This window comes from Pseudophryne corroboree, chromosome 4 (genome assembly GCF_028390025.1).
Source record: "Pseudophryne corroboree isolate aPseCor3 chromosome 4, aPseCor3.hap2, whole genome shotgun sequence".
Classification (NCBI taxonomy): Eukaryota; Metazoa; Chordata; class Amphibia; order Anura; family Myobatrachidae; genus Pseudophryne; species Pseudophryne corroboree.
In genome coordinates, this window is record NC_086447.1 from 385,628,296 (window position 1) to 385,653,755 (window position 25,460).

Below are 25,460 nucleotides of genomic sequence, written 5' to 3' on the forward strand. Positions count from 1 at the left end.
TGTGTCCCCACAAAGAGCGAATGTAAAATAATGTGATTGAAGTAACAAAAAAAGTCAGTATATATGTGATCATTTGGAATGGCATGTACACTTCCTAGTTACATATGGTAATGAATATAGATTGTAAACTCCACTGGGGCAGGGACTGATGTAAATGGCCAAATATTCTCTGTAAAGCGCTGTGGAATATGTGTGTGCCATATCATAACTGGTAGGCCCCCATACATCAGCAATCAGTTGGGGCAATTTGGAATTGTGTAAATAAATCTGCAATGTGTGAGGTTCATGGATCGCAGATTCCAACCAAAAAGTTATTGGGATTAGTAAACCAGGTTGTTCAACATGTTGGATTAACAGATCAGTTGGGACTGTAGATTGTTACCATACACTAGTAATCAGCAGATTTGCAGGGGTGTGGATTATTAGATCTACACTACAAAGGTCTACCGTCAATAGATCGACCAATAATGGTCGGCAGGCTCAAAAGGTCGACATGGAATAGATAGTAGAAAAGGTTGACACATGGAAACGGTCGAAACAAAAATGGTAGACACAATTTTATTTTATTTTATTATTGGGGTGTTTGGCACTTTTCTGCCACAAACAAGCCCCATTAGTGTACCGCATCCCCTCGCATGGTTCGCCATGCTTCGGACAAGGTGCCTTGCTCCGCTATCACTGCGCTCTGCACAAGTTACTATTCCCAATTTCTCTGACGTCCTAGTGGATGCTGGGGACTCCGTAAGGACCATGGGGAATAGACTGGCTCCGCAGGAGACTGGGCACTCTATAAGAAAGATTTGGTACTATCTGGTGTGCACTGGCTCCTCCCTCTATGCCCCTCCTCCAGACCTCAGTTAGTTTTCTGTGCCCGGCCGAGCTGGATGCACACTAGCGGCTCTCCTGAGCTCCTAGAAAGAAAGTATATGTTAGGTTTTTTATTTTACAGTGAGACCTGCTGGCAATAGGCTCACTGCAACGAGGGACTAAGGGGAGAAGAAGCGAACCTACCTGCTTGCAGCTAGCTTGGGCTTCTTAGGCTACTGGACACCATTAGCTCCAGAGGGATCGACCGCAGGACCCGTCCTTGGTGTTCGTTCCCGGAGCCGCGCCGCCGTCCCCCTTACAGAGCCAGAAGCAAGAAGATGGTCCGGAAAATCGGCGGCAGAAGACTTCAGTCTTCACCAAGGTAGCGCACAGCACTGCAGCTGTGCGCCATTGCTCCTCATACACACTTCACACTCCGGTCACTGAGGGTGCAGGGCGCTGTGGGGGGGTCGCCCTGAGCAGCAATAAAATCACCTTGGCTGGCAAAATAACCACAATATATAGCCCCAGAGGCTATATATGTGGTAATTACCCCTGCCAGAATACAGAAAAAAGCGGGAGAAAAGTCAGCCGAAAAAGGGGCGGAGCCATCTCCCTCAGCACACTGGCGCCATTTCTCCCTCACAGTTCCGCTGGAAGGAAGCTCCCTGACTCTCCCCTGCAGTCTACACTACAGAAAAGGGTAAAAAAGAGAGGGGGGGGGGGGGGCACTAAATTTAGGCGCAGTAAATATTATAGCAGCTATAGGGGACATAATTCAGTTAGTCCCTGCATTATATAGCGCTCTGGTGTGTGCTGACATACTCTCTCTCTGTCTCCCCAAAGGGCTTTTGTGGGGTCCTGTCTCCTTTAAGAGCATTCCCTGTGTGTGTGCGGTGTGTCGGTACGGCTGTGTCGACATGTTTGATGAGGAGGCTTATGTGGAGGCGGAGCAGATGCCTATAAATGTTATGTCACCCCCTGCGGGGCAGACACCTGAGTGGATGGACTTATGGAAGGAATTACGTGCAAGTGTCGACTCCTTACATAAAAAATTTGACGACATGCCAAATGCGGGACAGCCGGCTTCTCAGCTCGTGCCTGCCCAGACAATTCAAAGGCCATCAGGGGCTCTAAAACGCCCACTACCTCAGATGGCAGACACAGATGTCGACACGGATACTGATACCAGTGTCGACGACGATGAGTCAAATTTAATGTCCACTAGAGCCATTCGTTGCATGATTGAGGCAATGAAAGAGGTATTACACATTTCTGATATAAACCCAGGTACCTCAAAAAAGGGTATTATGTTTGGGGAGAAAAAACTACCAATAGTTTTTCCCCCATCTGAAGAATTAAATGAAGTGTGTGAAGAAGCGTGGGCTTCCCCAGATAAAAAAATTGGTGATTTCAAAAAAATTACTAATGGCGTTCCCTTTCTCGCCAGAGGATAGGTCACGTTGGGAAACTCCCCCTAGGGGGGATAAAGCGCTCACACGTTTGTCTAAAAAGGTGGCACTACCGTCTCCGGATACGGCCGCCCTAAAGGAACCTGCTGATAGAAAGCAGGAGGCTATCCTAAAGTCTATATATACACACACTGGTGTTATACTGAGACCAGCTATTGCTTCAGCGTGGATGTGCAGTGCTGCTGCTGCTTGGTCAGATTCCCTGTCGGAAAATATTGACACCCTAGACAGGGACACTATATTGCTAACCGTAGAGCATATAAAAGACTCAGTCTTGTACATGAGAGATGCACAGAGGGAGATCTGCCGGCTGGCATCTAGAATAAGTGCATTGTCCATTTCTGCTAGGAGAGGCTTATGGACTCTGCAGTGGACAGGGGATGCAGATTCTAAAAGGCACATGGAAGTTTTGCCTTATAAGGGTGAGGAGTTATTCGGGGATGGTCTCTCAGACCTTGTTTCCACAGCAACAGCTGGGAAGTCAGCATTTTTGCCCCATGTCCCCTCACAGCCTAAGAAAGCGCCGTATTATCAGGTACAGTCCTTTCGACCCCAGAAAAACAGGCAGGGAAAAGGCGGGTCCTTTCTGTCTAGAGGCAGAGGAAGGGGAAAAAAAGCTGCAACACACAGCAGGTTCCCAGGAACAAAAGTCCTCCCCCGCTTCTTCCAAATCTGCCGCGTGATGGTGGGGCTCCACAGGCGGAGCCAGGTACGGTGGGGGGCCGCCTCAAAAATTTCAGCGATCAGTGGCTTCGCTCACGGGTGGATCCCTGGATCCTTCATGTAGAATCTCAGGGGTACAAGCTGGAATTCGAGGCGCCTCCCCCCCGCCGTTTCCTCAAATCGGCCTTACCGACAACTCCCTCGGGCAGGGAGGCTGTACTAGAGGCAATTCACAAGCTGTATTCCCAGCAGGTGATAGTCAAGGTACCCCTACTTCAACAAGGACGGGGTTACTATTCCACACTGATTGTGGTACCGAAACCGGACGGTTCGGTGAGACCCATTTTAAATTTGAAATCCTTGAACACATACATAAAAAGATTCAAGTTCAAGATGGAATCGCTCAGGGCGGTTATTGCAAGCCTGGACGAGGGGGATTACATGGTATCCCTGGACATCAAGGATGCTTACCTGCATGTCCCAATTTACCTTCCTCACCAGGAGTACCTCAGATTTGTGGTACAGGATTGCCATTACCAATTCCAGACACTACCCTTTGGACTGTCCACGGCACCGAGGGTGTTTACCAAGGTAATGGCAGAAATGATGATACTCCTTCGAAAAAAGGGAGTTTTAATTATCCCGTACTTGGACGATCTCCTAATAAAGGCGAGGTCCAGGGAGCAGTTACTGGTCCGGAGTAGCACTATCTCGGGAAGTGCTACAACAGCATGGCTGGATTCTAAACATTCCAAAGTCACAACTGGTTCCTTCCACACGCTTACTGTTCCTGGGGATGATTCTGGACACAGAACAGAAAAAAGTGTTTCTCCCGCAGGAGAAAGCCAAGGAGCTGTCATCTCTAGTCAGAGACCTCCTAAAACCAAAACGGGTATCGGTGCATCACTGCACACGAGTCCTGGGAAAAATGGTGGCTTCATACGAAGCAATTCCATTCGGCAGGTTCCATGCAAGGACCTTCCAGTGGGACCTCTTGGACAAGTGGTCAGGATCGCATCTTCAGATGCATCAACTGATAACCCTGTCTCCAAGGACAAGGGTGTCTCTACTGTGGTGGCTGCAGAGTGCTTATCTTCTAGAGGGCCGCAGATTCGGCATACAGGACCGGGTCCTGGTGACCACGGATGCCAGCCTTCGAGGCTGGGGCGCAGTCACACAGGGAAGAAATTTCCAGGGACTTTGGTCAAGTCAGGAGTCGTCCCTACACATAAATATTCTGGAACTGAGGGCCATTTACAATGCCCTAAGTCAGGCAAGGCCCCTGCTTCAAAACCAGCCGGTTCTGATCCAATCAGACAACATCACAGCAGTCGCCCATGTAAACCGATAGGGCGGCACAAGAAGCAGGATGGCGATGGCAGAAGCCACAAGGATTCTCCGATGGGCGGAAAATCACGTACTAGCACTGTCAGCAGTGTTCATTCCGGGAGTGGACAACTGGGAAGCAGACTTCCTCAGCAGACACGACCTACACCCGGGAGAGTGGGGACTTCATCCAGAAGTCTTCCTACTATTGGTAAACCGTTGGGAAAGGCCACAGGTGGACATGATGGCGTCCCGCCTCAACAAAAAGCTAAAGAGATATTGCGCCAGGTCAAGGGACCCTCAGGCGATAGCTGTGGAAGCTCTAGTGACACCGTGGGTGTACCAGTCGGTTTATGTGTTCCCTCCTCTGCCTCTCATACCAAAGGTACTGAGAATAATAAGAAGGCGAGGAGTAAGAACGATACTCGTGGTTCCGGATTGGCCAAGAAGAGCTTGGTACCCGGAACTTCAAGAAATGTTATCAGAGGACCCATGGCCTCTACCGCTCAGACAGGATCTGCTACAGCAGGGGCCCTGTCTGTTCCAAGACTTACCGCGGCTGCGTTTGACGGCATGGCGGTTGAATTCCGGATCCTAAAGGAAAAGGGCATTCCGGAGGAAGTCATTCCTACGCTGATAAAAGCCAGGAAAGAAGTAACCGCAAACCATTATCACCGCATTTGGCGAAAATATGTTGCGTGGTGTGAGGCCAGGAAGGCCCCTACAGAGGATTTTCAGCTGGGTCGTTTTCTGCACTTCCTACAGTCGGGAGTGACTGTGGGCCTAAAATTGGGTTCCATTAAGGTCCAGATTTCGGCTCTGTCGATTTTCTTCCAGAAAGAACTGGCTTCACTGCCTGAAGTTCAGACTTTTGTAAAGGGAGTGCTTCATATTCAGCCCCCTTTTGTGCCTCCTGTGGCACCTTGGGATCTCAATGTGGTGTTGAGTTTCCTAAAATCACATTGGTTTGAACCACTTAAAACTGTGGATCTGAAATATCTCACGTGGAAAGTGGTCATGTTATTGGCCTTGGCTTCGGCCAGGCGTGTGTCAGAATTGGCGGCTTTGTCATGTAAAAGCCCTTATCTGATTTTCCATATGGATAGGGCAGAATTGAGGACTCGTCCCCCCAGTTTCTCCCTAAGGTGGTATCAGCTTTTCACTTGAACCAACCTATTGTGGTGCCTGCGGCTACTAGGGACTGAGGATTCCAAGTTACTGGACGTAGTCAGGGCCTTGAAAATTTATGTTTCCAGGACGGCTGGAGTCAGGAAAACTGACTCGCTTTTTATCCTGTATGCACCCAACAAAATAGGTGCTCCTGCTTCTAAGCAGACTATTGCTCGCTGGATTTGTAGCACAATTCAGCTGGCGCATTCTGCGGCTGGATTGCCGCATCCTAAATCAGTGAAAGCCCATTCCACGAGGAAGGTGGGCTCATCTTGGGCGGCTGCCCGAGGGGTCTCGGCTTTACAACTTTGCCGAGCTGCAACTTGGTCAGGGGCAAACACGTTTGCTAAATTCTACAAATTTGATACCCTGGCTGAGGAGGACCTTGAGTTCTCTCATTCGGTGCTGCAGAGTCATCCGCACTCTCCCGCCCGTTTGGGAGCTTTGGTATAATCCCCATGGTCCTTACGGAGTCCCCAGCATCCACTAGGACGTCAGAGAAAATAAGAATTTACTCACCGGTAATTCTATTTCTCGTAGTCCGTAGTGGATGCTGGGCGCCCATCCCAAGTGCGGATTGTCTGCAATACTTGTATATAGTTATTGCCTAACTAAAGGGTTATTGTTGAGCCATCTGTTGAGAGGCTCAGTTATATTTCATACTGTTAACTGGGTTTAATATCACGAGTTATACGGTGTGATTGGTGTGGCTGGTATGAGTCTTACCCGGGATTCAAAATCCTTCCTTATTGTGTCAGCTCTTCCGGGCACAGTATCCTAACTGAGGTCTGGAGGAGGAGCATAGAGGGAGGAGCCAGTGCACACCAGATAGTACCAAATCTTTCTTATAGAGTGCCCAGTCTCCTGCGGAGCCCGTCTATTCCCCATGGTCCTTACGGAGTCCCCAGCATCCACTACGGACTACGAGAAATAGAATTACCGGTGAGTAAATTCTTATTTGTAGTCCATGTGGATGGTAAAGTATGAAGAAGCTAAAAAAAAACACCAAACAAACTTGTCGACCTTTTAACTGTCGACCATTAGTGGTCTACCTGTTGACTGTAGACCTTTTTAAGTGTAGCTCTATAGACAGGATTCTGGTTTGCAGACATTTTCTAGTAACTGATGAACAGTTTCTGATGAGTATTTCAAGATTGTCAGATCTGTATTTGACAAAAATTATCTTTAAATCACTGAAAAATATCTGTAATGTATGGGTGCAGATTGGTGGATTTTGCAAGCTTTAAATATGGGGATTTTTTTTTTATTTGTTATTGCTGATGTATGGGGGCCTTTAGTTGAGATATATGTGGTATTATGAAGCTTAAATCCTCTCCATTCTTCTGCTCAGAGAACTGTCAGCCTCAGGTTCCCATTATAAGATTAAGTTCACATTTCATTGCAGTACACAAGACTCAGAGCCAGCACACTAGCAACAGCACTCCGCAGGGTTACACACTCCATGGGGCCCTACCTCCTCCCCTAGGAATCATGGTTCCAGACTGCACTTGAATTATACCGTAGACATATATTACCTTATACTGCACAGGACTATGGTGTATTTCTCATACGTCCTAGAGGATGCTGGGGACTCCGTAAGGACCATGGGGTATAGACGGGATCCGCAGGAGACATGGGCACACTATAAGACTTTGAATGGGTGTGAACTGGCTCCTCCCTCTATGCCCCTCCTCCAGACTCCAGTTAGATTCTGTGCCCAGGAGAGACTGGACACACACTAGGGGAGCTCTACTGAGTTTCTCTGAAAAGACTTTGTTAGGTTTTTTATTTTCAGAAAGACCTGCTGGCTACAGGCTCTCTGCTTCATGGGACTGAGGGGAGAGAAGTCAGACCTACTTATTCTGAGTTAAGGGCTCTGCTTCTTAGGCTACTGGACACCATTAGCTCCAGAGGGTTCGATCACTTGGTGCGCCTAGCTGCTTGTTCCCGGAGCCGCGCCGTCACCCTCCTCACAGAAGCCAGAAGAAAGAAGCCTGTGTGAGTATTAGAAGAACAGAAGACTTCAGTGACGGCAGAAGACTTCAGAGTGACAGAGGTACCGCGCAGCGGTCGCGCTGCGCGCCATTGCTTCCTCACACCAACGGCACTACAAGGGCGCAGGGGGGGGGGGGGGCGCCCTGGGCAGCAATATACCTCTCTAAGGAGCCTGGCTAAACATGTATACAGTGCATAGGCACTGTATACGGACCCCCGCCGGCATGAAACGCTATAATAATAGCGGGGCTGAAGCGCGCCGAGAAGGGGGTGTGGCTTAGCCCTCACAACATGATACAGCGCCATTTTCTCCACAGTCCCCGCCAAAGCACTGTGTACAGTAGCAGTGCAAAACGAAGGGGGGCACAGTGGTTAGTGCAATATAGAATGAAATATAGCACTATATTAGATAATGGGCGTGTAGTCAGTGAGTTGTGCATAAGTGTCTGAGTTTTCCCTATCAGATACCCACTATAGCTTTTTAGTACACATGTGTCGACATGTGTGAGTGCTCTGTCGCAAACAGTTATGGAAATCTCTGTCGGTATCGCCGACTCCTGTGGTACTTGATTCAGTAGATGAAGTGTCAGCAGGTCGGTAGTTGTATGCTTTTTCAAAAAGTAAACACTGTATGGGATACACAGTAATATGTGGGTGACCCTGTCGGCACCAACTGTTAAATACTGGGTGTAAATTAACATGATGTAACTAACTTATACCTGTATATATATATTTATATGTATGGTACGGTTCCTCAAGCACAGTCATGGTAGTTTTTGTGGGGGAGTGATATTAAAATTATATATGTATACTTCCCTCGGACCCCTCGGGGTCGCAAGAATGTTATTTTTCCTGGTTACTACTCCCTGCTGTCGACGACTACTATGTTTTATGTCGACCATAAGGTTTCCTGGTTAGATCCACAACTTGGGCATTCAGTACATGGTCATACACATTCAGAACACATTGATGTCACTAGGGACCCGGCGGTTCCGGACAAACTGCTTCTATGTATGATAGATATATATATATCTATATATATATATATATTATATGTGTATTACAATATGTATATTCATATTACGATTTCTAATGAACGCTGAAGTAAAAGTATTCCTTCTCATGTGCTGGTTGCTCTGTTGATAAAGCTCTAGGTCGGCCATGACGAATTGGTCTCAGTTCCTCACGAGGAGTCCGAGTGTTTATTCTTTTCCCGCCGCGGATAAAATACAATGAAAGTCAACTCCTGGTCTGCACGGGGCCCTGTCAAAAAGGATTGTATACAGGAAGCTAAGTGATATTTTATTTATATGCTTTGAGGATATTTGCATTACATGCGCATGGGGGAGTGCTTGTATTCGGAAATGGTCGGTTACCTTGGCATCCGATAGAATTACCCTAGAGAGAGAGGCAATGTTTCTTATGTTGGGTCTTCTCTATAACATTGCGGCAGGCTGCCATGCGACTACAGGAGGTATGGCCAAGGGAATGCTGAGGCTGACTCGGAGAGATATTGGAGTATTTTCCCTGTGACGGTGTAACCGCTGCTTGGGGATGGCTTAGTTAAGTTACTCTCGGAGGATACCACTGGTAAGTCTACCTTCGTGTGATAGGTTCCCTCACAACGGTTGGTGACGCATTCTTTTGTGGGATGCAGTAATTTTAACCGGTTGGATACCGTTCTTTTTTCCCTTTCTTTGCAGATAGTGAAAGGTGAAAAGGTAAGAGCTCTGCAGCCTGTTTAGGTCCGCAGAAGCGGATACCGTCTTCTGTTTCTGCCACATCCACCGCATGTCGCTGGGTCTATCTTGCTGGAGCCCACACTGGTGGGAACTCATCTAATACTCTTCAGTCAGTCCGGGAATGGACTTGGACCTGTGAGTTAATAATAGAATCCAAAGGGGGGACATACTGGAGTTACAGATTATTCCCCACACTGATTTTTCAAATAGATCTAACCGATTCTCCTCTGAAAGGGGAGGTAGTATGCGACGCCATACCAGAGTTGCGTCAGGTTCAGGACATTGTCCTGCTATCTCTGTTAAAAAAAAACCAAAAACATAGATTTCTACTTAAGAAGTTGAACTACAGGATGGAATCTCTCAGACCAGGGAGCTCCAACACGTAAAGGAAGAAAGGGGTTTAAATGCGTTTTTCTCCGCATTAAGCTTATCTGGGTTGCTATCCAGGATTGTATTTGCCATTTCACCAGAGTGATGACAGTATGATGGTTTTCCTTCAATAGTAAGAGCCATTATTATTATTATTATTATTATTCTGTACTGAGACGCTCGCCTGACTACGGCGAGGTCAAGAAACAGGTGGCGCAAATTGTTTTCTCTCTGACTGTTCTTCAACACAGTGAATGGCTGTTGTTCCCAACGACGCTGATGTCGGAGGTGGGTATCAGAGTAGATACTGAACGGTTGAGGTTTTGTTTTTTCCTGTGGAAAGAGGTCTGCGGATCCAGAGTCGGATCAGGTTTGCAGTGACAACCCATCAATATGTTCCGTTGATGGAGAAGATGGGTGCGGCCTAAGAGGCCTTTTTCCGGGAGCAGGTCAAATGCCAGAGTGGTTTTCACGGGACCAGTTGGACATGTGGCCCGAGTCTCACCTACACATGCACCGGAATATAATCCTAAGGATATCGCTCCTGTGGTGTCTGCACAGTTCTCATCCCCTAGGGGGACGAAGGTTCGGGGTCCAGGATTAGATCCCGGTGTCCATGCATGCAGATCTCCGAGGCTGGGGAGCAGTTTTTCCGTGGGAAATATTTCCAGGGGAAAAGGTCAAGCTGGGAAGCTTGTCTGCAATAAGCTTTCTTGGATTAAGAGCTATTTACAACGAACATATTCTTCATGATCTGCCCGTCTTAATTCTGTCGGGCGACTTGACAGCAGTGGCGTAAGTCAGCCGCTAGGGCGGAACAAGGAAAAAAAGCGGCAATGGTGGAAGCCACAAAAGTTTTCCGCTGGGCGGAAAGGCAGGTAAACGCTTTATTAGCAGTCTTCGTTCCGGATGCAGACAGCGGAGAAATGGATTTCCTCTGCAGACGCGATCTCCATCCAGGAGAAATGCAGTAGTCATCGAGAAGTTTTCACAGAAGTGACAAGTCTTTGATGAGTGCCTCAATTGGACATGATGGCGTTTCGTCTCAACGAGAGGCCTCAGGGATGTTGTTCCAGGTCAAGGGACACTCAAGCTATGGCAGTGGACGCCCTCGTGGCACCTTGGGTGTGTTCAGTCGGTCTATGTGTCCCCTCTACGTTTACTGTTTCCGAAGATGATAAACATGAGAAGAACAAAGGTTCAGGCGATCCTCATTGTTCCGGTCTAGTCAAGGAGGGCTTGGTACCCAGATCTTCAAGACTTACTCATAGAAGATCCATAGCCTTTTCTTCTACGAGAAGACCTGTTGCAGCAGGGACCGGGCGTGTATCACGACTTACCGCGGCTGCGTTTGACGGCATGGCGTTTGTACGCCATATCCTAGCCCGAGAGGGTATTTCCGGTAAAGTCATTTCCACTTTGCTTCAAGCTAGGAAAGGAGTAATGGTGAAGCTTTACCTCCGTATTTGAAGGAAGTATGTGTCTTGGTGTGAATCCTAGAAGGCTCGTACGGAAGAATTTCAGCAGGGTCGGTTGTCTCCATTCTTTGCAAGCAGAGGTGGATGCAGGCCTAAAGTTAGGCTCCATTTCAGTGTAGTTTTCGACCTTATAAATTTTGTTTCAAAAATGAATTGACCACCTTTCCGGAAGTTCAGACTTTTGTGTAAGGTGTGCTGCACATTCAACCTCCATTTGTGCCCCCACTGGCACCGTGGGACCTTAACGTGGTGTTGCAGTTTCTGATGTCACACTGGTTGGGACCTTTATGAAAGGTTGTGTTAAAAATTTCTCTCTTGGAAAGTGGTCATGCTATTGGCCTTGGCGTCCGCATGGCGGGTGTCGAAAGTAGCGGTTTTGTCTCACAAGAGCCCCTATTTGATCTTTCATGTGGATAGAGCGAAATTGAGAACTCAGAAAATAGTTCTGCCATAAGTGGTTTCTGTGTTTCGCAGAAACCAGCCTATTTTGATGCCTCTGGTTGCTGTATGCTCCAAGCGAAATTGGGGCACCTGCTTCTATGCAGTCTGTTACACGCTGGATCTGTGATACGATTCGGCATGCTCATTCTACGGCAGGATTGCCGTTACCGAAATCGGTCCCATTCTACTAGGAAGATGGGCTCTTCTTCGGCGGATGCCCGAGGAGTCTCGGCGGTTCATTTTTGCCGAGCGGCTACTTGGTCGGGTTCAAACACTTTTGCTAACGTTCTACAAGTTTGATACCCTGGCTGATGAGGACCTCATGTTTGCTCAATCGGTGCTGCAGAGTCGTCCGCACTCTCCCGCTCGGTCTGGTGCTTTGGTATAAACCCCATGGTCCTTACGGAGTCCCCAGCATCCTCTAGGACGTATGAGAAAATAGGATTTTAATACCTACCAGTAAATCCTTTTCTCTTAGTCCGTAGAGGATGCTGGGCGCCCGTCCCAGTGCGTACTGTATCTGCAGTTATTGATTATGGTTACACTCTTGTGGTGTTTCTTTTCAGTCAGGCTGTTGCTGACGTTGTTCATGCCATGGCATGCGGTATCTTATTATTGGTTGTGTTGACACACAGGTTGTGTTACATATTCTCGCAGCATATGGCTGTATATTTTTCATGCCGTTGGCTGGTGTTCTATTGAATGCCACGTTCTGCGGCGTGTTCGAGGTGTGAGCTGGTATGACACTCACTGTGTTTAAACAATAAATTCTTTCCTCTAAATGTCCGTCTCCCTGGGCACAGTTCTCTAACTGGAGTCTGGAGGAGGGGCATAGAGGGAGGAGCCAGTTCACACCCATTTAAAGTCTTATAGTGTGCCCATGTCTCCTGCGGATCCCGTCTATACCCCATGGTCCTTACGGAGTCCCCAACATCCTCTACGGACTAAGAGAAAAGGATTTACTGGTAGGTATTAAAATCCTATTTTTCTACACTGTTAATCTGGTGCATTATTATGCATGCGCTAGCAGTATTTGCTGTATGGGGGTCATTCCAACGTGATTGCAAGCTAGGTATTTTCGCTGCGATCAGGTCAGAACTGCGTTTGCATTGCAATGCGCATGCATGTCGTACGGGTGCACAGAGGATTTTTGCTGAGCAATGGATTTAACAAAGAATCCATTCGCACAGCCGATCGCAAGGAGATTGACAGGAAGAGGGCGTTTGTGGGTGTCAACTGACCGTTTTCTGGGAGTGGTTGGAAAAACATAGGCGTGTCCAAGCGTTTGCAGGGCGTATGTCTGACGTCAATTCCAGACAAGAACAGGCAGAAGTGATCGCAGCGGCTGAGTAAGTTCTGAGCTACTCAGAAACTGCGCAAAACTTTTTTTGTACCTCTCGGCCGCACATGCGTTCGAACACTTGCAAAGCGAAAATACACTCCCCAAGAGGCTGTGACTATTTGTTCGCAGCGCTGCAAAAAATAGCTAGCAAGCGATCAACTCTGTATGACCCCCCTATACATTTATCATGGTGCCCATCCCATGTACTCTTTAATGGTTAGGCAAACCAATGTGGCGACTGACCACTCCCCTAAACATGGGCCACTAAAACTGCATTCCCCCGGTGGGTCCTTCATGCCCCAGTCCGACACTGGCACTCCGGGTGTGTGTCACAGACACACCGTATTGCCTCGTATCCGAGTATGCTGCCTGTAGTTAGGTAAGGGTGCCACTGTCTCTGGATGCTACCTGAGAATTGCTTGAGGGGCCCGGACTGGAGTCCCTGTTCCTCCCCTCCATGAGCATAATTATTTGTCCGGCAGCTCTTGCTCTGCTGCTGGGACTACAACTTTTTGCACGGCAGTATATCTTATTATCTCCTGTGGCTTCATGTAACTGTGACTACATGGACTGAAGGATCTCTGGTCAGAGTGGCCCTCGTCCTGGGGAAGTAGGCGGTGCTGTCAGTAAGTGCAGGTCTTTGGCTTCACTTTTTGTCCCAGAGCTAGACACAGATGGGCAGTAAGCAGAAATATATAGTTCCTCTTTCTACTTTTAGCCCTTCATGTGTCCATCTCTTTGTCATAACGCAATCCTCATGTTGTGTAATCTTTTGACATAGAAATTCTAAGAACTGAGCATTTATCAGTTTTTGAACTGACAGCGTGACCCTTATGCTGGGCACAATCCACCATTTGGTCCCAAACACTGGAAAACAGACAAATACTGTTCATACAAATTGTTTAAACCCGTAATTTAACCAATTTGTATGAACAGGTTTTGTCCATTTTCCAGTTTGGGAGCAAATGGTCGATTGTCATGTGCTCGCAACCATTACTAGATTTCCATTCCAACCAACCAAATCTGGCCAATTATCTGCCAGATAATTGCATAGTGTATGCCCAGCTTTACCCCGTACCTGTTTATGGGAAAGCAAAATTAGGAAGAATGGTGACTGCAGTAGAATTGATAGATTTCCAGTGAAAACCCTCATCTTTAATTAGATGCCATAACAAGCCCTTTTATCTCAGTTGACGAGTCATAAAAGGCTTTGCTCTTTTATAAATAGAGCCCTACAGTAACTTTGCAATTTTTCTAATGAATTAATTTACATGATTAGCATTTGATGTGAAGGTCTAAATTGTTTGTACCATGTACTGTGTTTTTGGTTTCTGTAAAGCACCTTGAATCCTATGGGAAAAAAGTGCTATATAAATAAAATTGTCATTAATCGTTCTGTATGAAGAAGTACACATGGGATGCTGGAACTCGCACGGACAGTAATATTATGCATTTGCTTGTACTCTGGAGCAGTTAAAGCATTGTTTGAGGTTATTTATGTCTGTTTTATACAAACTGTGCTCAACTGTGCCCCAACTTTACTTTGTACACATCGAGTGTGCACACAGCCTTATGTTTGCTGAAGTTTCCTTACATTCATAGAAACATAGCATTCAACAGCAGATAAGAACTACTTGGCCCATCCAGTTTGCCTCTTTTTCTTGAACTATACTACCAAAGACCGCATCAATAAAAGGATTTACACAAGTTAACATCTAAAACAATAATATCACATAAACAAGGCTCAAATTTTAATCTGTGGTTACTGATTTGCTGACCTTTTTAAACAACATTTATTTTTACTCTTTGTACAGGGGTCATGGCTTATGTGGATGTATGGTCATCCAACAGAACAGAAAATTACTCTAAAACATTTACACAGCAGCTGCTTAATTTGGGAGCAAAGGTAAGTGATGTCAAGCATACGCATATTGTCTCTGAGTCTGACGCAAGTGTCTATTTTTGTGGGCAGCCACAACTTCCATCATTAGTGTTATCACTTGTACCAGCCATTTGCTAGATGCAAGAGATCAATCAGAAACAGGCCAAGATCCCTCTGACTTAGAACTGGCCAGCGCTAGCAGAAATGCATACATTAGTTTCTGTGCATTAGTTGTATGCTAAAACCCACTTATTGTGTCTGTAAAAAGAGATGAGTCCAACTCAGAATCAGCCCCATTGTGCTTTTTGTTTTCTTGTCACTTTGTTAGAAAAAGAGCAGACTTGCAGTCTGAATGTTTTCTTTGCTTATTTTATGATGGCATGTTAATTACCGGGGATGTTCTGCTGCACACATTCCCAAAATATATGGTAGGCTAACATCACACATTTTCCTGCACTTCAATATTGCGTGCGAGGTAAAATGTGTGTTGTTGGAGCTCTGACACCTTGCAGCCTTCACTTCTAATTGAATTACCCTGCAGATGTGTCTTCCGACATCTAGTCTCAATAGGCCACGCAGTGTGAGATGCCTGGCTTGAGTGAGCCACAAGGTCCTGGGAGAGACTGCTAGCATCTGTCTTTTTTTTTTTTTCCTATAGCATTTATAAGGGATATTGGGGACAGATTAGTACGATGGGGTATAGACGGGTCCAAAGGAGCCAGTGCACCTTAAATTTCTTCAACTGGGTGTGCTGGCTCCTCCCCTCCATGCCCCCTCCCACAGGCAGTTTATAAAAAAGTGCCCTCAGGAGAGGATGCACATCTCTGCAGGCTCCAGAGTTTTTCTTCAATTTCATTTAAACTTTTACTTATTTCGGTATGCTGTTTGGTCACAGCATATCTGCACCGTGGGAGTTAGGGGAGGAGACGGTCATCGGCCTCATGAGGTGCTGAGCCGCTTCTCCGCTGCAGGACCACTGTCCTGAGGGGCTGTTTGTTCAGCGGGGTACTGCGCCTTAGTGTCGCAGCCGCAGCTTGCCGCACACCCCTGACAGAGCCTGAAGGTGATCGTCGTGGTGAGTACAAACTGTGGGCCCCGCTAGGGGAGCCCTCCGGTTCATTGTGCGTCAGAAGCGTGGGTGAGGCGTACGGGTCCCTCCTGGGGGGAACCTGCGGATGCCCCTGCGTGAGACTGGCGGGAGGTGTGTTGTACCAAGCATTTATGTGAGGTTGCACAGCCTTTGGAGACATAGCCAGTATAAAACATTATTAGTAGCTCTGGTGCCATAGCGGGGGGCGGGGCTACATCAGAGCGGGCTCAGCGGCATTTTGACGCCTTCCTCTGCATAAGCAGCAGCCTCATACAGCTCCTCCAAACGGTCACAAGATTTTTTTTTTACCAGTTATTTATATAGCGCACACATATTCCACAGTGCTTTACAGAGAATATTTGGCCATTCACATCAGTCCCTGCCCCAGTGGAGCTTACAATCTATATTCCCTACCATATGTACATGCACACACATTCACATAAGGGTTGATTTTGTTGGGAGCCAATTAACCTACCTGTATATTTTTGGACTGTGGAGGAAACGCACGGGGAGAATATACAAACTCCACACAGTTATGGCCATGGTGGGAAACGTACCCATGACCTCAGTGCTGTGAGGCAGTAACGCTAACCATTACACCGTCCGTGCTGTCTGTGGTACCAGGATCACTGGTACTGGGTGTAGAGGGGGAGAGCCGCTATTAGTGCACAGTTTACATTCCTCTGGGGAATTTTCTGTACAGCAGTATAACACTCATATATTACTACATAAAACGCTGATAGTCTCACTGGGGCTGTACAGTGTTGGGTGCGCTGATGTCCTCTCTTCTGTGTCTCCTCTCACATACAATAGGGCAGGCTTGTATTGTATTCAGTCTGTGTTGTATGTGTATTGTTTCTGTATTTCATTATGGTGAAACAGAAGTCATGCATGTTTAATGCCAGATTCTCCCCTATTTCATCGGGCTCCATATCCTGTGAGCAGTGTAGTCAGTCATCACAAAATGCTGATAACATGGGGGAGAGACCAGAGCCTTCCTGGCTGGGGGCTATTAAATATATGATGTCGGATATGTCATCTCAGCTCACTGCCAATGCCAACAAAACACAAGAACTGCAGCAAGCAGCAGTTAGCCTAACTGCCAAGGCTGATGCTTCCCATCCCCTGCTGTCCACTACAGGTGCACAAAAACATGCTTTACCTGCAATTTTATCAGATTCTGATGATGTACAGGTGAATGGGGATGATGGGGATCCCATTAGTGGGGTTTCCACCCCTACACAGGGTATCGAACCCCTCATATTGGCCATACGGGATGTGTTAAAGCTCCCCCTGTAGGACGCTACTGATCAGCAGTCATTTTTCCTCCCTCAAGACAAACTGACAGTCACTTTTTCTGATTCCATGGAATTGGATGATTTATTTAAATTAGCCTGGAAAAATTCCGATAAAAAATATCAGGTGTCCAAAAGGTTTTTAAATACTTTCCCATTTGCCCCTGAAGCAGGAAATTCTGCGAAGAATCTCCAGCAGTAGATGTCTCAGTCTCTCGCCTTGTTAAAAAGGCGGTGCTCCCTGCTCCGGGCTCTCTTACTGTAAAGGATCCGGGGTATAGGAAAATTGAGACCACTCTGAAATCTATCAACACTGGTACAGGTGTAGCTCAAAGACCGGGTCATTGCAGGTTGCTGAATGACACATGTAATTCATACATGGGCTACTCAGATTCAGTAGGATCTTTCGGGTGATATGACCTTGTTTACGACTGTAACTTTCCTAAAACACATTCAGGATACTGCAAGAGCCCTCTGTGACTCCCTTAAAGAGATTGGCAATATAAATGCTAGAACCACGGCTATGGCTGTGTCTGCACGCAGAACCGTATGGTTCCGTCAGTGGATGGCAGACGCTGACTCCAAACATAATGGCTCTTCGGAGCTGAATTGGATGCATGGATCTCCAAAGCTACTGCTGGGAAATCCATGTTTCTCCCTTCTGGGGCTCCACCTGCTAAACGTACCTACCCGCGGTGTAGTATGGTATGCTGGCGGCCGGGATCCCGGTGGACAGCATACCGGTGAAGGGATCCCGACCGCCGGCATACCCACAGCTGGGCTAGCACAAATGAGCCCCTTGTGGGCTCACTGCGCTCGCCATGCTGCGGCCCAGGTGGCACGTCACACTATTTATTCTCCCTCCAGGGGTGTCGTGGATCCCCAAGAGGGAGAATTGTTGTCGGTATGCCGGGTGTTGGGATTCCGGCGCTGGTATACTGGGCGCCGGGATTCCAACAGCCGACATAATGAATACCACCCCTTACCTGGGACCGTCTACTCAGTCCTTTTGGTCCTCCAGATTTTGTTTTAGTTGCCTCCAATGCAGCTAGAGGCTCCAGAGTAAGCCTAAGAAATCAGCCATTGCTGGCTGTCAGGAACAGAGCACCAGTTCAGCTTTCACAAAAACTCGGCATGACTGTGCCCACCCACCCTGAGGGGATCTCCTGGTGGGAGCTCGGTTACGTCACTACAGCCACGTCTGGGACGATTCCTGCCAAGATGCCTGGGTAAGGTACCTTATCTCTCAGGGTTACAAGCTGGAGTTCGACTGCTCCTCCCCAACAATTTTTCAAATCAGGCTTGCCAGTTTTGGAAGATATGCGTGTTACGCTACTACTGGCCGTCGTTATGTTATGGTGTGCTGATGTGTAAATCTCACCACACTACTTGTTATGTTCCTTCTCTCAAGTATGTCATTCTCCTACAGGCACTGTTTTTCCTCTAACTGCCTGTAGGAGTGGGCATGGAGGGGAGGAGCCAGCACACCCAGTTGAAGAAATTCAAGGGGCACTGGCTCCTTTGGGACCCGTCTATACCCCATCGTATTAATCTGTCACCAATTTCCCTTAAGGACTACGAGAAAAGGATTTACCGGTAGGTACTTAAAATCCTTTTTTTTTTTTTTTTGTCGAAAATGCTTCTTAGTCACAATGCAATGCAACTAGGACGCACCAGGAGACTGTGATGATTAATTAGATAATGAGACACTTGTTTATCCATGTGTGACTGAGTCTGGAGCACATTGGAGCTTGTATTGGGAAAAAGCTACGTCGGATACATTATAGCGCTTCATATACAGATTCAGAGACTCAGTCGCACACAGATATACAAGTGCCACATATAAAATTAATCCGCACATTCTCTTTGTTCTTCTAAGGGTGTGTGTACACGGTGAGATCCTTGCTATGCCCAATTTTCACTTGCGATTTCCCTTGAACTCGCCAGAGCCCAGCACCACAGATTTTGACTAACTTTTCTTGAGATATGGACTATGTGTGCTTACGATTTTGGCTTATGTGAGATTTTGGCTTATGTGAGATGTAATTGACATGTGAGATGAACTAGATAGTACACCGATCTAGCAAGGATTGACTTGCCTGCACAGTCTATCTTTTCTTGCGATGCCGACCAGGCGGGACCGCGCATCAGGATCGAATCGGGATCGCAAGGTGACTTTCACCTTTGCGATCTGCACTAACTTTTCTTGCGATTTTGACTATATAGTCAAAATCGAAAGAAAATATCTCACCGTGTGTACACACCTTTAGATGCATTACAACTAAGACATGCTCTCATTATGTTGGGCAAAAAGTGACATTTCAGAGCATTACTTACCTCTTATCATTTACTCTTCCTATCTATGGCGTGAATTCTATTACCCGCGGTCAGTGAATGTTCATAATATACTATGCATAATAATTCACAATATGCTATGCATGTTGACATTTTACTTATGTCGAAATTATCATGTTAACATGATGAATGTTGACTTATATACAACACCAATACCACAGATGTGACTATCGTATTTGAACATGATCTTTGTCGTTTGCACTGTTATCTATAGATTACCCATTTCTATAATGCTCACTGTAGCATTTCTTGTGGTATACAACTGTAGTAGGGAGAACAAACCCTGTATCGGTGGGATCCCGGGAATAATTTGCTCATGTGCTTTCTAGTTATTTATGCTGGGCAGCACTGAACACCTGCAGTATTTGGCTCAGATGCTGCATGATGTGATGTCAGAGGTCACGCTGCGCAGTTCCACACCTGCTCGCCCCACCAACTGTGCCCGGCTGCATAAGGACTGCAGCGCAGCAGTTCTCAGCTGAGCCACCGTGTGGCGTTTCATCTGGAGTGTCAATCTTGGTTATCCTGGGGATCTCGGGATTGAGAGTTTATCATTTCTGAATCCTGCGATTGAAAAACGGCCCTGGATTGGCCTCCTTACTCTGGAGAGCTTTAGGCTAAAAGTAATAATACTGTCCACATGTTAAGACTTGTTCAGACGGTTTACTGTGGTAGTTTTGACATAATTTTATAGTGTTTGGCCCTATCCTAAACCCATCAAAATGTATTTATTATAACACAATGGATTACTAGGCTGAGAATGAACAACTTCATTAAATCTTTGTTACTTGTGAAATCAGCTGTGTTTACATGTGGAATATTTCTAATTTTGTCAGGCTACATGAATGTATTGGGGGTATACCGCACTGGAAAATAATGGTGTATCTAATAGATATGTTAGAAACCAAAATATTATGAATACAAAGAGAAAACCAATGTTTTCTAATTAAATCTTGAGTTTGGTGGTGCACCCTGAGTCAGTGGTAAGACATGCGACAAAGAAGAGAAAAGAAGACTCTTTTTGTGGGTGCACTCTTGTATGTTTATGTATGGAAGTCTCAGAAGAAACAATTGGTAGAAATTAAATACAAATTTTATTAACAACAATTGATAAAATGGTAGTAGAATATACTGTCAAAGATCAGGTAGGTTGGGGGGGGGGTGTGGGGGGGGGGGGGGGGGGGGGGGTGGGGGGGGGGGGGGTTGGGGAAAGAAGGAAACACAGAACAAAATTTAATTACAGTGTAAATACTGAATAATGGTTCTGGGACTGCCTGGGTGCGAAAATGCAGAAAATAAACAGCTGGAGGCCTGAAATGATGAGGCGATTTGAATCTCTTGTGAGTAATGGTAAGGAGACAGATAGGATCAAGATGGAATGAGCAAGATGAATCTGCTGTCAGTGTTAGACGCTGAGCAAAACCGTCCAAGAATTTCTACTAAACTGAGTATTCCTCAAGAGTCCTCCCACTCGAGTACTGACCCAGCCCTACACTGCTTAGCTTCCAAGATCGGAAGGATTCGGGCGTTACCAGTGTGGTATGAAAGTAGAAAAAATATTTGATATCGAAGGCTCGGGAATCACTGATGAGAGTTCACGAAATGGAGAAGATAAAAGAGTAGAATGAGTAGGAGAGGAAAATAGGGGATCTGCTGCCACCGTTAGACAGGGATAATTACCCCTGAATCAGTGGTGAGAGTCCTGAAATTAGTGAAAGCTGGAAAAAAGGAAAGGGAGGGGGGGGGGGGGGGGGGGAGGGAAGGTTGGGAAACAATGCTGTTATGTATTTTAGGAAGAGTTGATGGTCAATGAGCTACTTAATTGCAGGGTGCTGATGGTACCTTAATATAGGTACTTGATGTAATAGAAAACAACTTGTAGAAAATTGGCAGACAATTAAGATGATTTAAACCATGCAACCCCATCAATTAGATGTTATACAATTAATATCCTTTGTACCAAAATGGTATCAGGTAGGAAGATAAGGAGATAATAACAACACTTCTATCCAGATATATTAGGGTAAGAAAAGCTTGATATAATATAGGAAGATACGAAAATAACGAAAAAATGTTGTGATAAAATGCTGAGCCAAAGGGAATAGGTCAGATTAAATAACTGAACATCAAAACTTGGCATATCCTATGTAATAACAGTATGATGCCGCTAAGTGCCGACTGCCTATAAAGCAGATGCTTGCATAATATTTAAACAGGTTAGGTAAATAATATTGTGAAATAAGCATCTAAAATTAGATACCATAAATGTGCAAGAGGAAATACTGCAATTATGTAGATGTTACCCGGAATTGCAGGGGCGATCAGTCACTGGTATGCGGCAAAGTGCAGTATACATACGGGATATCCGTATCAGAGTCCAAGCATGTTATGAATGCAGGATACAGTGGTTGCTGAGGTTTGAGCAGTTTGTTATAGCCGCAGAGCAGATCGGTCTACCTGGTGTATTCCAGAGACGTGGTCTGTGTAGGTCTGTTGCAGGCTGATGATGGAATGTCTAATCGTGGCTGCAGGGCTGATGCGGCTGAAGGGGGAAGGTGCGCAATGTTCAAAGTCCCGTCGCGGCAGTGTGTGGCGGCGGCGGGTTGATGTAGCGGCTGCGTGAGAATAAGCTGCTCGTAGTTCAGGCTGTCCGGAATCGGCTGTCACCCCCAGGCAGTGGGGTATGGAACGGAAGACGCGTTTCACCCGTTCTCCGGGCTTGATCACTTCCTGTTCATGGAGGGGATCGTGCGGGCTTTATCTTGAAAGGGGCTGGTCAATGTCCAATCAGAAGGGAGGTGTGTCCTGCGTTTACAAATTGCTGCACAGGTGGAATTGCTGTTCTGATTTGTATTGGATCCCTATTAAACTTGCAATTAGTGGCCCATTGCACGGAAAGAAATGAGAAATATACAAGGCAATTAAATATCAGTGAGCATAACAATTATTATTATTATGAAACGATAAGTGAAATAAATGAAAATTAAATAAAAATAAATATAAAAATTAAACAATAAATAATAAAAATAATAAAAATACTTGGTGTTGGTGTGCTGTCCTACATTTAGATCCAGAGTTATCACCTTTATTGGATCCCACCTTGCAAATCAGTTGGAGGAGATCTAAGAACATTAAAGATACGCTGGTTCAGAGCCATTTCTCACGTGAAATGACCAAATCCAAACTCCCAAAGGGATCTTTTCCATGTGGGCAATGTAAGGCTTGCCCACAGATACTGATAACTGACAATGTCAAGGACAGACTTGGCAATGATATTTCTATACAACACTTTTTTAACTGTGACACACAAGGGGTAGTCTACTGTCTAATCTGTGATTGCAATCAACGATATGTAGGCATGACGACTAGAAAATTCAAAACCAGGATTTTGGAACACATGGGTTCCATTCGCAATTCATCATCGGATCTTCAGAAAGGCAAAAAACTAACATCAGTGGCCAGACACTACCATGCATCACATCATGACTCACCTTGTGAGATGCGCGCCTTTGGCCTAGATAGAGTCCACCTAGGCGTACGCGGTGGTGACTTAAGTAAAGAACTTATTAAGAAGGAAAGTGAATGGACTTTCAGGTTAGGATGTCTCAAACCATTCGGTTTGAATGAATATATAAATTATAGTGCATTTCTTTAAGTAACTTCCTATCCAGTAATAACTCATGCGTCGTCCCTTCTCGCCTCCTCTTCCACACACCCCTCAGCACACCAACACCAAGTACACCCCCAGCAATCACATTTCATACACATCGGACTCAACCATCTCATCACAGCACATTCTCTCCCACCTCCATCATGCACACAGCACCACTTTTTTCCACATCCTGTCACCTCCAGTCCAATAACATGCACCTCACACTCCCCAATCTCATCCATATTCTGGGTTATAGCCCATTCCAACATTAATCACAACACATAATTCCTCCAATAATAGTTATATCACTCCCACGCATCCTTACAGCTCACACAGCACTTATCATTGTGCACCCACTCATATCCCCACACCATTGCCCCCCCCCCCCCCCCCCCCGGTTTCCTAAACCTCACCACACTACACCACCCCCACGCCCATATAGGGTACATCAACTGGCACACATCACCCCACATTTCCTTAACCCAAACCCCCCCCGCCCCCCCCCCTTCTTTTCACCCCCTCAATATATTCCTTTTCCGCCCCCCCCCCCCCTACTCTACCTCCCCCCCTACTCCACTACTATTTATCACCAGCCTCACCCCCACACACAGACACCACTTTCAAAATTCCCCCCCCCCCCCACCCCAACCCCCCCCCCCTCCCTTTCTCCCCCCCCCCCATTTTTCAACAGCAATTCCTACCACCTCCATCTATGCCATTTACACACCATATATTTACAAATTATCCTCTCATAATGTCTTTAGCGTTCTAATATATTTGGATATTTGTATGCATTTAACTGCTTATTTTTTGTTTATATTTATTTTTATTATTTATTGTTTAATTTTTTATATTTATTTTTATTTAATTTTCATTTATTTCACTTATCGTTCATAATAATAATAATTGTTATGCTCACTGATATTTAATTGCCTTGTATATTTCTCATTTCTTTCCGTGCAATGGGCCACTAATTGCAAGTTTAATAGGGATCCAATACAAATCAGAACAGCAATTCCACCTGTGCAGCAATTTGTAAACGCAGGACACACCTCCCTTCTGATTGGACATTGACCAGCCCCCTTTCAAGATAAAGCCCGCACGATCCCCTCCCATGAACAGAAGTGATCAAGCCCGGAGACAGGGTGAACGCGTCTTCCGTTCCATACCCCACTGCCTGGGGGTGACAGCCGATTCCGGACAGCCTGAACTACGAGCAGCTTATTCTCACGCAGCCGCTACATCAACCCGCCGCCGCCACACACTGCCGCGACGGGACTTTGAACATTGCGCACCTTCCCCCTTCAGCCGCATCAGCCCTGCAGCCCACGATTAGACATTCCATCATCAGCCTGCAACAGACCTACACAGACCACGTCTCTGGAATACACCAGGTAGACCGATCTGCTCTGCGGCTATAACAAACTGCTCAAACCTCAGCAACCACTGTATCCTGCATTCATAACATGCTTGGACTCTGATACGGATATCCCGTATGTATACTGCACTTTGCCGCATACCAGTGACTGATCGCCCCCTGCAATTCCGGGTAACATCTACATAATTGCAGTATTTCTCTTGCACATTTGTTGGTATCTAATTTTAGATGCTTATTTCACAATATTATTTACCTAACCTGTTTAAATATTATGCAAGCATCTGCTTTATAGGCAGTCGGCACTTAGCGGCATCATACTGTTATTACATAGGATATTGCCAAGTTTTGATGTTCAGTTATTAATCTGACCTATTCCTTTGGCTCAGCATTTTATCACAACATTTTTTCGTATTTTCGTATCTTCCTATATTATATCAAGCTTTTCTTAACCCTAATATATCTGGATAGAAGTGTTGTTATTATCTCCTTATCTTCCTACCTGATACCATTTTGGTACAAAGGATATTAATTGTATAACATCTAATTGATGGTGTTGCATGGTTTTAAATCATCTTAATTGTCTGCCCAATTTTCTACAAGTTGTTTTCTATTACATCAAGTACCTATATTATAGGTACCATCAGCACCTGCAATTAAGTAGCTCATTGACCATCAACTCTTCCTAAAATACATAACAGCATGTTCCCAACCTTCCTCCCCCCCCCCCCCCCCTCCCCTTTTCCTTTTTTCCAGCTTTCACTAATTTCAGGACTCTCACCACTGATTCAGGGGTAATTATCCCTGTCTAACGGTGGCAGCAGATCCCCTATTTTCCTCTCCTACTCATTCTACTTCTTTTATCTTCTCATTTCGTGAACTCTCATCAGTGATTCCCGAGCCTTCGATATCAAATATTTTTTCTACTTTCATACCACACTGGTAACGCCCGAATCCTTCCGATCTTGGAAGCTAAGCAGTGTAGGGCTGGGTCAGTACTCGAGTG

At 46.0% G+C, this 25,460-nt stretch overlaps 1 protein-coding gene across 3 annotated transcripts in view; it reads left to right on the forward strand.

Annotated features, from left to right (window-relative positions):
- The window catches only part of MCPH1 (microcephalin 1), a 774,602-nt gene that overhangs the window by 22,154 nt on the left and 726,988 nt on the right, over positions 1–25,460 (forward strand). For all 3 annotated transcript variants that reach the window (XR_010175987.1, XM_063916680.1, XM_063916679.1), the window contains exon 2: positions 14,620–14,711. Coding sequence is in view for 2 of the 3 variants with exons in the window: in XM_063916680.1 (XP_063772750.1) it covers positions 14,620–14,711 (92 nt within the window). In the remaining variant the exon portion in view is untranslated. The remainder of the gene's footprint in view (positions 1–14,619; positions 14,712–25,460) is intronic.